The 12,338-nt window shown below is 33.3% G+C and overlaps 1 protein-coding gene across 24 annotated transcripts in view; it reads left to right on the top strand.

Moving 5' to 3' along the window:
- The window catches only part of AFDN (afadin, adherens junction formation factor), a 179,154-nt gene that overhangs the window by 100,984 nt on the left and 65,832 nt on the right, over nucleotides 1-12,338 (top strand). For 17 of the 24 annotated variants that reach the window (XM_072643891.1, XM_072643904.1, XM_072643898.1 and 14 more), the window contains 6 exons: nucleotides 1,165-1,234; nucleotides 3,756-3,874; nucleotides 8,611-8,672; nucleotides 8,754-8,959; nucleotides 10,825-10,845; nucleotides 11,593-11,738. In XM_072643891.1, coding sequence (XP_072499992.1) covers nucleotides 1,165-1,234; nucleotides 3,756-3,874; nucleotides 8,611-8,672; nucleotides 8,754-8,959; nucleotides 10,825-10,845; nucleotides 11,593-11,738 — 624 coding nt within the window. The remainder of the gene's footprint in view (nucleotides 1-1,164; nucleotides 1,235-3,755; nucleotides 3,875-8,610; nucleotides 8,673-8,753; nucleotides 8,960-10,824; nucleotides 10,846-11,592; nucleotides 11,739-12,338) is intronic. The other 7 variants (XM_072643895.1, XM_072643906.1, XM_072643908.1 and 4 more) reach the window with 1 other exon arrangement.

Here is a 12,338-nt window from a genome sequence, read left to right on the forward strand (position 1 = left end):
CTGTTGCATCCTACTTTATGTGTTACAACTCATTTGAGATTAGAAGAGGGTTATCTTTATTTTTGAGGGGCTGGCTGTTTATGCTAAAGTAAAAAAAAAGGAATCTTCCATTCATATCTTTTGGTTTTCAGTTGGATTTTGTCCTTTGACCAAGCACTTGTGGTAGAAAAAATGTTTTCCTTGTCCTCAGTTTTTGTCTCTTAGGATCAGTATGTTATATATGCATATAATCAGGCTTGTAATAAGCAGACGTTAAGTTTATGAACTAATTGTATTCACTGTCTTTAGTTCAGAAATATAGATATTTTGAGATAGTCCACAAATAACTTTAGATGCTACCAACATCTAAAGAAGAGTTTAGCTGATGACAGGTTTGAGTTTCTGAATCTTCAATCTTTAATGCCTTATTTATAATCTCTAAGTGTGATTACATAAGTTGGGATGAGTTTAGGGTAGTGAGTATTGATGGTATTTGTTTGACCTGTTGTTAAGTGGGCACTGTATTAATTTTCCTATAATACTTTTTTTCTTTGTAATTACAGGGTTTTCTTAGGATTTAGAGCTGGAAAGAACCTCAGATTCTCTAATCCAACCCCATCATTCTATAGAAAAAGTTAACTCGTATCTGAAGAGGTTAAAGTGTCTTACATGTGGTCAGAAAAGTAGCAGAGTCCAAATCTTTGCTTTTTCTTTGTGCCTAAATGTTAGTAGTGATAGTTTTCTCTTCCCACTGTTATTTCTCTAATGTATTATTTGTTTGGTGACCTGGCCTACTTTAAAGAACTAGCCTTTTTCCCTTTTATACAATCTGTAAAGTATTCAAATACGATGAATTTTTAATGGAAGGGAGTACTGGACGCATAATCAGGAGACCTGGTTTTTAGTTTTTGCCTCCATAATTTATTTCAAAGTAAGGTTGAACAAGTTATTTAGCTTCATGTAACCTTAGTTCCTTTACTTTTAAAATGGGTGTACATGCACAGTCATTAGCATAGTACTATTGTGAAGAAAATGCTTCCCAAGTTTTATGGTGGTGTTACTGAATTGCTTTTTAAATATTATTTTTGATACTCCTTATTTTGTCGTGCTGCTTTTGCATCTTGGAAAAGCCATTATGTATAATTTTGTTACTAATGCATGTGGATTTTTAATCTTCCTCTCCAGAATTGTCCAGGAGACCACCTTTGATCTGGAAGGAGATATTCATAGTGGAACAGCAATACCCACAAGCAAGGTAACTGAATATATACTGTGTAGTAGTACAGTGTTGTATTTGGTCATAATTAAACTGTTGAAATAATTAAACCTTTTTAGGTAAGACTTTTTGTTTTTTCCTGGACTTATGCTTTCATTGGTGTAGTGAACTCACTTTAGCAATACATAAATGCAAATATTCTGCAACTTAAGCACTTAGAGCATTGCTAGGGGCCCCTAGAGGTTAAATGACCTCCGTAGATACCTGGCCAATATGTGGAGAGGGTCTGCTCTTTTGATTCTGAAGCCTCCCTATCTCCTGTATCTCCCATCTCCTTCTACATATAACTTACATATAACCAAGGGGTTCCTGCCTGAAATACCAACAGTTCATGGTATCTGTAAGATTAAAAAAAAGTAATCTGTCTTATCTTTCCTCTGACGTAGGGGGCAAGAGAATAAACTTAGTCTGTAGTGATAAACAGATGGCACCTCTTCCATTTTCACTACTGTGCAGCATTGTAAGTGGCATTCGTTTAGCCAGGAGAGTCACTTTAATGCACGTCAGTGACGTTCTCCGAATCTTCTTTGACCTCTATTTTATATTTGTAGAAATTAAAAGGTGTGATATGTAATTGCATATATAGACATATAGCTATAATTAGCAGCAAAAATTAAATTGTGTGCTTTTTCTTTGACACAGATACATGAGAAATTTGTTTTATAATATTTAATTACAAACAAGTGGAATTGGTGACAGTTTGCTTTGTTGATATAATCTTAAAAGCATTTTGAGTTCAAGGTATTTTGAGTTCAAGTTGAGGCAAGACAACTTTATTTTCTTGACACCTTCAAACTCAGATTTAAATAGAAGATAATAGGAATCATTTTTACATAAAAATGGAATTCTCCCTTCAGTGTCAATGTATGCTATCTAAAACAGAACTACATGTTACAAACTCTTCTCATATTTGTCTCATCCAATGGAGTGTGAAGAGAATTGTATTGTGTTTGTGTAAAATAACTGTTGCTAAGATTTGAAGTTTTGTTGCCATAATACTATTCTTAAAATATAATCCATGTATGGAAATAAGTACACTATTGTTTTCTAGAGAAATGAGTTTGTAACTTTTTGCTTTAAGATGGTTACTCTAATATGATACTATTACAGAACAGTAATTTTTTGTTTGTTTTCTTCACCATCTTTTCAGTGGTATAAGTATCAAGGTACTATGCCATTAAAATCTTTGCATTCAGTTTTATTCCTTAAATCATTTAGTAGTTATTTATATTCATAGTACATGACAGAATGGAAATTAGTCCTAGAGCAGAGTAAGTGGTTTAAATGATGTCTGAACACGTGGGGTACAGTAAGCTTTATTATTACAAATTTAGATAGATCTTGGAAGCTCAGTTATGTCTCCATATCTCATAAATAACTCCTGAATCCCAGCCTCCATTATATATTCATCCTCTCTTACCTTCCCGTTCAAGTGCCACCCCATACCACCGCTGTTGTGATTTCAGAACGGGGAGAATGAAACTGAGTGAGTCCCTAATATCCTGGTTGTGTAAGACAGCACCATTAAGATATGGAAGGGCTGCCATTTCCAGTACATTTTATGTCCTATTTAAGTGGTGTGATGATGCCTTTGTATTTGGTTTTAAGTTTAGGATTTGACACTATACATATAGTTCACTTAACTGAATAGTAGATATCTACATAGTAAACTTGGATTGGATGTTTTTTTAGTTTTTGTTTGTTTTTTTATAATGATGCTTGTGTATCATAGGGGTTTGTTCATTTGTCTGGCTCTAAAATGTGATACCCTACTAAAGTGATTTCCAACATTTTATTAATATAACTAATTCTCTTCTTCATTTATTGAGTCATTAGAAACATGGTTTTTGGTGACACTTAAATGTACTAAATTAGAGTGGTAAAATCCTGCATACTAGGTACACAGTTTTAACAGAAACTGTATTTTCCCTGTATTTATTTAAGGACATAAAATAAGGCTGGGAAGAACCAATTTTAGTACTAAATAGTACTAAATACAGGTTAGTGCCCTGAGCCTTAGTTAGCAGGATTTTTGAAGCCCTCTGAAGAAAACAACTGAGCGGCCTATATAATTGCACATAGCTGGCAGGATATACCTTGATTTTTAAAAAAATATATAAATTTCCTTTTAAAAAGAATGACTATAGTCTTCTAGTCATTGGGCAAAAATAGTAGCCCTGCTTTTTACCTTTTGCACAAAAGAGTAACTGCTCTTGGGGCTTTAAAATTCCTGGTAACATTTGGTCAGGAGCTGCAGCAAGTTGTTTTATTATGTTTTGAATGGCTAGTGTGCTCTTAGATATGTCCTGTCACTGTGGTCAGAACACCTGCTGCATTGCTGTATTATTTTTCTGGTCTGCATTCCCTACCTCTGCATTCCCTCCCTTGTCCTTCCCCTTTTGGCAGCCTTGAATCAATTCTTTACTCCTAATGATGAACATAAAGCTTGGTTGGTCTGCGTGGTCTGTTAAACTCACTCTTGTTTTCCTCTTTGACTTAGAGTACCACCAGACTGGACAGCGACAGGATCTCATCAGCATCTAGCACAGCAGAACGAGGGATGGTGAAGCCAATGATTAGAGTAGATCAGCAACAAGACTATAGAAGACAAGACAGCAGGTAAGTAATTTGTAGCCCATATTATTTACTAAAGAGGGAATTATTTCATTCCTCCAGAAAAGCTTGAAATTTGAGTTTAGAGAGATTTCTTTACCTTTTTTTCCCTCATTAAATGTTAAGGACAATATTTTTGTGAGAACTCTCATTCTGTTAGAGCCAAAGAAATTTCCCTGATTAATAATTCCTTTTTCAGTTAATAAAGTGAATACAAAAATTCACATTTTAAATTCATGGTGTTCTTAAGGTGTTAATCTGTATAGTTGTCTTACTAACATGATCTCATATATGAAATTAAAATCCTGCAGTGTTTATTCCTAGAGAAAACTGTATATTCAAGATGGATTTCTTTAAACTGTAATTTGTGAAAACATAAAACTAAATAATCTTAATATTTAAAAATTAACTTTTGGTAACTGCTTCTGATTGTCATATTGTCAATATAATATGCCTTCTAGCATGAGCTAGAAAGACATAGACTTGCAGGCTGATTTTTTATTTTTTAAATCTAGTACTGCAGATGTCTCATTTTATGAACCGGGACTTAAGCTTTTGTTATTTCTGTCCTCTTAATTTCTAAAATATTTCTGATAGCCTGGTTAAGAGGGTAAAATACTATTTCAGTGTGACTATGAAAAAAAATTTTTATTGAAAATACCTTGGATTTTAGAGGGTGTGGATTTCGAATACTGATTAGTATAAACTGCAGCATTGCTACTCAAGAGCTTTGGATGATTCTGTCTCAGAAAGAGGGTAGCATGTATTCATTCAACCAATACACTGAGCTCCTAATCAGTAATTGATAGATAATGATAAAGAATGAATTTAGCCTCTTATCCAAAAGAGGTTTACAAATCTATTAGAGTGATAAGATGTATATAAATGCAGCCTAAATGTTTGTGCTTCCTTTATGCTCTTTATAGTGGGGCAGTCATAATTCTGTTAATGACATCTGACCACGTTTTCATCATGCCTTTTGGTATAAGCAGAGAGAGTTAGTTGAAATGGATGACTTGCCCAAGGTCACAAGTCAGTGCCAGAAGATGAAACTACATTTCTCTTTCTCATCTCCCAGTAGAGGGCACTGCAGATTGCAAGATTATTGTATTGGAATCAGAAAGTAAACAGTAAATTTATAAAATAGATTCACTTGGAATCTTATAGGTTCTTTATATTTTATTAATTATTTTGGTTGACTTTTATATAGAATATTTCATAGGTAAGTATTTTAGGTGTCTTTTTATCTGGAAAATGGGATGTTTGAACTGGATGACCTCAAAAGGCCCTTCCAGAACTTTTGAATCTATTTTTCTTTGATTTTCAGTTTTATAAGTGCAATAAATTTTTAGTAGAAACATTCCTATTGATGTATTTATAACATTACTGAGGGAATATACCAAGGTAGAGTATTGCTGCATAGAAATGTAAATGTATCATTAGGCTAACATTAATATAAAATAGGCTTTTCAATTTAATCAGAAGTAAAAATTAAACCTCCTATTTGTATCACTGAATTTATATAGGATAGCATGATTGAGTTTTGGAGGCTGGGAAATCCTCTCCCCTCCTACCTCCCCACCCCCAAAAATATAGTTAATCATGATTAACTTTTTATATGGTGTTTCTTCATTTCTTTTACTTGCTATGTACAATACATACTTATTACTCTTTATATAACATATATAATCATTATAATTAATATTTATTTTAATGACTAATTCCTCAACAAGACAAACCAACCTACCACAATCCTAAAAACCTTATCAAAAAAATTTAAATTTCTTTTATTTTTGTTCAAGACTTGAAATCATTGGCCTGTATGATGTTTTTTGTCATATATTTCATGATACTTCTAATAAGTGTCATCACTTTTTCTTCACAGTGTTGAAATTTTTTCCATCCTGCCAAATTTAATATTATTACTCTAAGAAAATATGCAATTGCAAGTAACAAGCATTTAATTATTTGAATGTTTAATTAAATATTTTAGTCATTACTTGAAATGTAAACCTGGTTGACCTGGTTGAAATGATTTTTAAAAATAGGTCATTTGTATTTATCTTGGCAATATACTCAGAGGCCTGAACTCAACACAAATGAAAGACCAATAATGGCCCAGGAAAACTGATAATGAAATATAATTCCCTCAGGGCAGATGTAGGGAAGAATCCCTGGGGAAATTGTTGTATATATTGTCATATGAGCTCATTGTATTTTGACTTAAGTGTTTTCTTAGTTAATAAGAGGCTTCTGTGGGGGAGGTTCAGTATTGAAATGGCATATAATTCCAGAAGTGACCCATATTTAAAAATAAAAGGTATTAATAAAGCTTATTTAAATATACTCATACACTGTATAAAGGGGCATGTTGGACTGTGTAAAATTAAGAGAAAAGTCAAAGATTTGAATAAATTTAAATGACTTATTTTTAAAACATAGCAAATGTTTTTTATTTAGGTAAATTAATTTTAATAGTGGTAGCAACATGTTTGCGGTATTCATTCTGTTTTTCTTCTTTTTATCTGCCCCTCCCATCCCCATTTTCATTGCTTTTTGTTGTAACTGTTGTTAAAAGCAATATTAAAATTGATGGAAGACCTGCATTTTTGCCCTTTACAAATAAAAGAATATCAGTTCTTTTAGGGGAGGGGGATGAAAATCCTATTCTTGACTGAACCTTTTTAATAGTGAAAAATCAGGAGACCTAATTTCAAAGCCTATCTATCACTACCTAGGGAATTTTGAACAAATTTCTGGACTTTTAATTTCTTCTTCTATAAAATGAAAGGATTGGATTAATTAGACTTTAAAGTTATTTTTAGTTCTCAGTCTATGAACCTGAGGCATAAGCCAGAGTAGAAATATTTTCGTGCTGAAAATTCTTTAACTAATCTACTCATTGGTAAATATAAGCACTAATTTTTTCCTCAGAATTTTGGCTTTTGCTGTTACTACAAAAATCAGCCATTTCTCTAAATAACTGAATTATGTCTAGCTAAATAACTAAAATTTTGTGTATTGATACTCATGTCAGTTTAATATTTTCCTGAATATGAAAATTCCAGAAAGTAAGCATTGTGTTTTTGTCTGCAGCAGTATTTAAATGCCTGGTTTTTAAATCCTTGTTTTCATTTTAGTGTAGACTCTTTTTTTTTTTTTTAATTGCGTTTTTTTGAAAGGCAGTGATGGGGGTGGAGGGAGGATGATATTATCTATTTCTCATTAAATTGGTATTAGAAACTAATGTTGTAGACATTTTTGTCACTGCTGCAGTAGAACACCACCTTCGCTGTTATACAGTCTTAGTTACCTGGTTGCGTTGAGAGGTTAAGCAACTTGTGGTCACATAACTTTTATGTGTCAGAGGTAGGGCTTGAAACTTGGCCTTCCTGATTACAAGGTTAACTCCTATCCATTCTTTCATTTTAGTATGAGGCATTGGATTATTTTATACTGTCTTATTTTTAGCCAGACTTGCATTACCTAAGAAATCTAGAGTTTTAGAAATTCCATCTTAAGACCTTTCTTCTGACTTGTTAGCTTGACTAGAATTTTAAAACTTACTAGCTTCTTGAACACCCAATCAAAGGCATAGTTAAATTTTTTTGTATGAATGTTGGAAATATGACTTGTAATTTTATTGATATTGAGTTAGTTTAGTCATGAATTTGTTCAAATCTTGGTCCAACTGGTAGGAGAGTAGTGGAAACCCTCTGCATAACAATGCAGTTGTGAGAGGATAAAGTACTTACGTAATTTATAATTTTATGTTATATAATTTTATAATGTATGATTGGAAGACAGTTTAATATGTGAGAATTTCAAGAATTTGTTAGGACATAGTTTATACTTTAAGTACTAATCTTTAAAGGGTTCTATGGAGATCTCTTTTCCCAAAGCATTTTTCCTTATTATTTAATTCTCTGATTGAACCTATATGAGCTATCAGGTGTATTTTAATTGAAAAGCATCATAGGGTGGACTTCAATTCAAGCGAATCTCCAGATAACATTATTTTCAAGGGAGGTGGGAGGGAAGAATTCATCTTACTGTTTCTCTCTCCCTCCTCCTTGCGCCCTTCTTCCCCTCCCATCTCTCTCTCTCTTCTTCCTCCACATAACTCTCTCTCCATTAGGAGAGAGCCTAAATCACCATGCACGAAGAAAAAAATGGGAATTCACTTTCAAAGATATAATACATCCCTGTTTCTTTAAGAACCTAGATTGAACTTACAGGAAACAGAAATACAGTTCAGAGTATTGGGGAAAAAAATCTCTTCTCAGTGCTTTGACTTTACACATAAACTTTCGATTTTATGTAAATGCATTTCTCTCAATCTGTTTCAAAACATGATTCATTTTGATCTTCATTATCAGCTGTGTTGTTACTTGAGCCACAAATGTGGCAGGTGCAAGCCTTCTTCATCCCAGTATAAGGGATGTTCATCAATAATGCAGAAGCATGTTTCAGGTCTCTCCGGTGACCTTTTGCCATTATAGGACTATGCAACTTGGATGAAACTTCCATGAAGAAAAGTACTAAGGTGGCTTTGGATTCCATTACCACAGTTTCTGAATAAATTACAAATGAAAGGAAGATATTAGTACTCTGTCTTTCTAGACTTTGAACAAATGTATAGGAATTCAAAAGTTAAACCACTCGAAATCTACCTCATTTAACAATGGTAGTAATTTTAATTATTTGAATTGGTTGGTTGAATATCTGTTTTCTTCCTTTAGAACTCAGGATGCCCCTGGTCCTGAACTAATATTACCTGCAAGCATAGAATTCAGAGAAAGTTGTAAGTATTTTCAAATTTCAGTTTAAGTATTAATTGTTCCACTTTTCTCCTTTTGATACTCATTTGTTAATCTTTTCACAGCTGAAGATTCATTTTTGTCTGCTATTATAAATTATACAAATAGCTCTACAGTGCATTTTAAGCTGTCACCTACATATGTGTTATATATGGCATGTCGGTATGTACTGTCAAGCCAGTACAGACCTGAAATCAGCCCTACAGAGCGAACTCATAAAGTCATTGCAATAGTTAACAAGATGGTGAGCATGATGGAAGGAGTTATTCAGGTGAGTGTCAGTCTGCTGTATGTAGACATTTCTTTGAAGAAAAGTGTTAAAGTTATAGTGTGCAAGGTAGTAAAACCTATTTTTTTCTTGGAATTAACTGTATAACTTTAAAAGTAAAAGTTTTTTTTTCTTGTTCTTCCATTCTCTCCCCTACATTTAAGAAAAGAAAGTTTTATGAACATTCTGAGTAGATTCTGAGTTTTCAGTGGTACTAAATATAAGATGCTTTTAAAAGCATATTATTTGTTTGAGACTATTTTGCCTGGTTCCTATCTTTCCCCTTACCCCCATGCCTGGAGGAGGGGCTGGATATAGCAACTGTCCCCCCACCCCCTTTTATTCCACTCTATAATTTTTGTACAAACTATTTCATTAGCTAATTTTTAACAACTAGGGGAGAAACACTGGAAATAAGGTAGCTGTTTTTAGTTGTTTAAATACCCCATGCACACAGTCAAACCAGTGAGCACAGCAAGTTGTATAGTAACTCAAACTTGCTTGAATTTAATAGGAAGGGTTATATTTTTAAACTTTGAATTTTATCAGTAAATAAATTGACTGTGTTCAGAATTAGTTTGTAAAGTTAACATCAATGTTCTTGGCATTCTCAACATTAGGAATGGCTCATATATCATGTGATGCTTTGTGAATCATTATAAGTTAAATTGGTGGCATATTTTATAATTCCATGCTTGTTTTTCAGCTGAGTAATTTGAATTCTTTACCTAGATGATTATAGTACAGCCTCACAGATGTTAATATTTGAATTAAAGGGTAATAACTAAAATGTTTAGAGAATGATCAGTGAATTGTTTTTCTCCTAAAGAATTAGATTTGTCTTGGAACTTTGATAATTATTAGCCCATTTGTATAGTTTTTCTGATTTTTTTAAGCATGTTTGAGTTTTAAAATTAGAGGATAGTTTTTAACATGTGGACTGGTATTGTTGGCTGATTATTTCCTTACCTGAACCTGGAAATAAATAAGTAGCTTGATCATTTTTTACTTGATCATTATTGCATTCTCTTAACATTATTTTTTATTTATTAAAAATGTGGTTTTGCTTTTTATTTGTCATTTGAAACCATTGCTTGTCTCTAATTCCTTTCATGTTTTCAAAAGTTCACTTCAAAGCAAGATGTTCTACTGATACCAGAGTACTTTTGAATGGGCTCTTCCCTGTGCATTTTGAAATAGAAAATAAAATTATTATGAAAACAACTTTTTGGGATCTTTAGTTCATATTCCACAAATGGAATTAGCAAAGCAACAACTGAAAAAGTGTCCACTCAACAAATTACTTGTTTTAAAATTTTTGAGTCTGCCAATTGGAGTTTATTTGGAAATTTTGAAAAGTTGTTGCTATAGCACTTATTTATAGTTTGTATATATTTCAGAATTCATCTTTATATCCTTTGTTTGTATAGTTCATTGACGTCTTTCTCGTTTGTCATTTTCTTTAGACAATCATCTTGTGCAGATTTAAGGTACCATTGCACAGGTGGATTAAATGAACTTGTCTTTCCTCATTATGAAGTTATGAAAAAACTTTCAGTAGTATATTCTTTAATGAGTGTTAATTGCAGGGCTTACCTCATATGTATTCATCATCAATATATTCTGCAGATTGACCATTTACACATTGTTATGGTACTAAGAGCCTAAAATAAACTATTTACAGCATGTACTTGCTCAGCTGCCTCCAAACCACAGATGACATTGTAATTTGGGAATAACTGAGCAGAAAGTGTTTTGTCTTTATGTTGCACCTTCATATTAGTGTTTTGATTTTGAAAACTATCATGATTGTTTACAAGTTTCTTTCTCTCGTTCTGCTTGATTTCCCTTTGTCTGTTTTTCTCCAGGAGGTAGACCAGGTTGATCAGGTAGGATATACTGCTGGGAACTGATCCTAGCTATGTTGGCTTAGCTGAGTTTCTCATGCTGCTTCCATATCAAAATACAATACTACAACAGCTGGACTGAACAGTTCATAACACTCATTCAGCAACTGGAACATGCAGTACTAAAATCCTTTTTTGACTGTGCAACTTTTATCAGCATTCCATAATTTCTGCTTAATGCACTTCAGTGTGGATATGAAATGACCAAAGTTCCTTTTCTTACCTTTATTGTTTATCTTTGGTTCCTATTCTTTGGATCTCATCTGAGGTTGCCTGGCCTGGCATATGTGGTCGGGAGATGGGGAGATAGATCAGTACTTGATACTGAGTTGCATGGTGTCAAAACCAGTAACTGGAAGTATCAGGGTGGTGGTGGGTAACAGTGAACATGTGCGTGAGCACAGACAGATCACCAGATAGTGCATACAGCTAAACCTGGCACTGTAGTATGCAAAAGAATCACCGCGTACTTAGAGCAATCCAGAAATTATATAGTTGTGTTAAATACAACTTATGAAATGTTGAAGGAATTACATACTTTTCATTGTTATAAATAAATTCAAATTTATCTGCAAGTATCTGGTATCTGGGTTATTGGTGAAATGGGGAAGGTACTGGTCTATCTTAAAGAGCTTTATACGTAGCACTTACCCCTTACCCTCCTTTTTTTCTTTTGGTGGGATAGGAAAATTTTTGTTCTCTTTCTACGTATATTTGTTCTATCTACAGAAACAGAAGAATATTGCAGGGGCACTTGCCTTCTGGATGGCAAATGCGTCAGAATTACTCAACTTTATTAAGCAGGACCGTGATCTCAGCCGAATCACTTTGGATGCCCAGGATATTTTAGCACACTTGGTTCAAATGGCATTCAAGTAAGGTCAAAAAAATTTTTTCCCAAACATTTTTAAGATACACACACACACACACACACGTATACATATATACTTAAATATACATATTCCTATCCCTGAAGCACCTTTAAATGGTGTCACATCTGGTATTTTCTTTTTTGTTTCTTTCTTTACAAATGTATTACTTATAGAATGTATATTACATACACATGTACTCACATGCTTTAAGGCAGGCCTGTATAACATACAGTCCGTGGGCTGAATATTGTATAGGTCTGCTTTATGGCAAATATCAAGGAAAGCAAAAATTCAAATATTGGGGAAAACAGGCTTATTTATTTATGCCAGGCTATGATTTCATCAGTGTAGGGAACTCCTGGTGAGGAAATGTCTCTCTACCTCCCTACTACAAACTGGCCGCTGTTTTGTAGCTAATACAGTTATGCCTTCCATATCGCAACTTCCCCAACTTGGTTTCAGTATGTCATGGATCAGTATGCAAAATTAAATGGGAATTTGGGGGGAGTTTGTGAAAGCAGCAGACACAAAGTTTAGAAACTCAGAAATGCATGAAATATATGTATGGTATTGTATAATATTAACATTGTGTCTTTGAGTACC

Source organism: Notamacropus eugenii, chromosome 2 (assembly GCF_028372415.1).
Source record: "Notamacropus eugenii isolate mMacEug1 chromosome 2, mMacEug1.pri_v2, whole genome shotgun sequence".
Classification (NCBI taxonomy): domain Eukaryota; kingdom Metazoa; phylum Chordata; class Mammalia; order Diprotodontia; family Macropodidae; genus Notamacropus; species Notamacropus eugenii.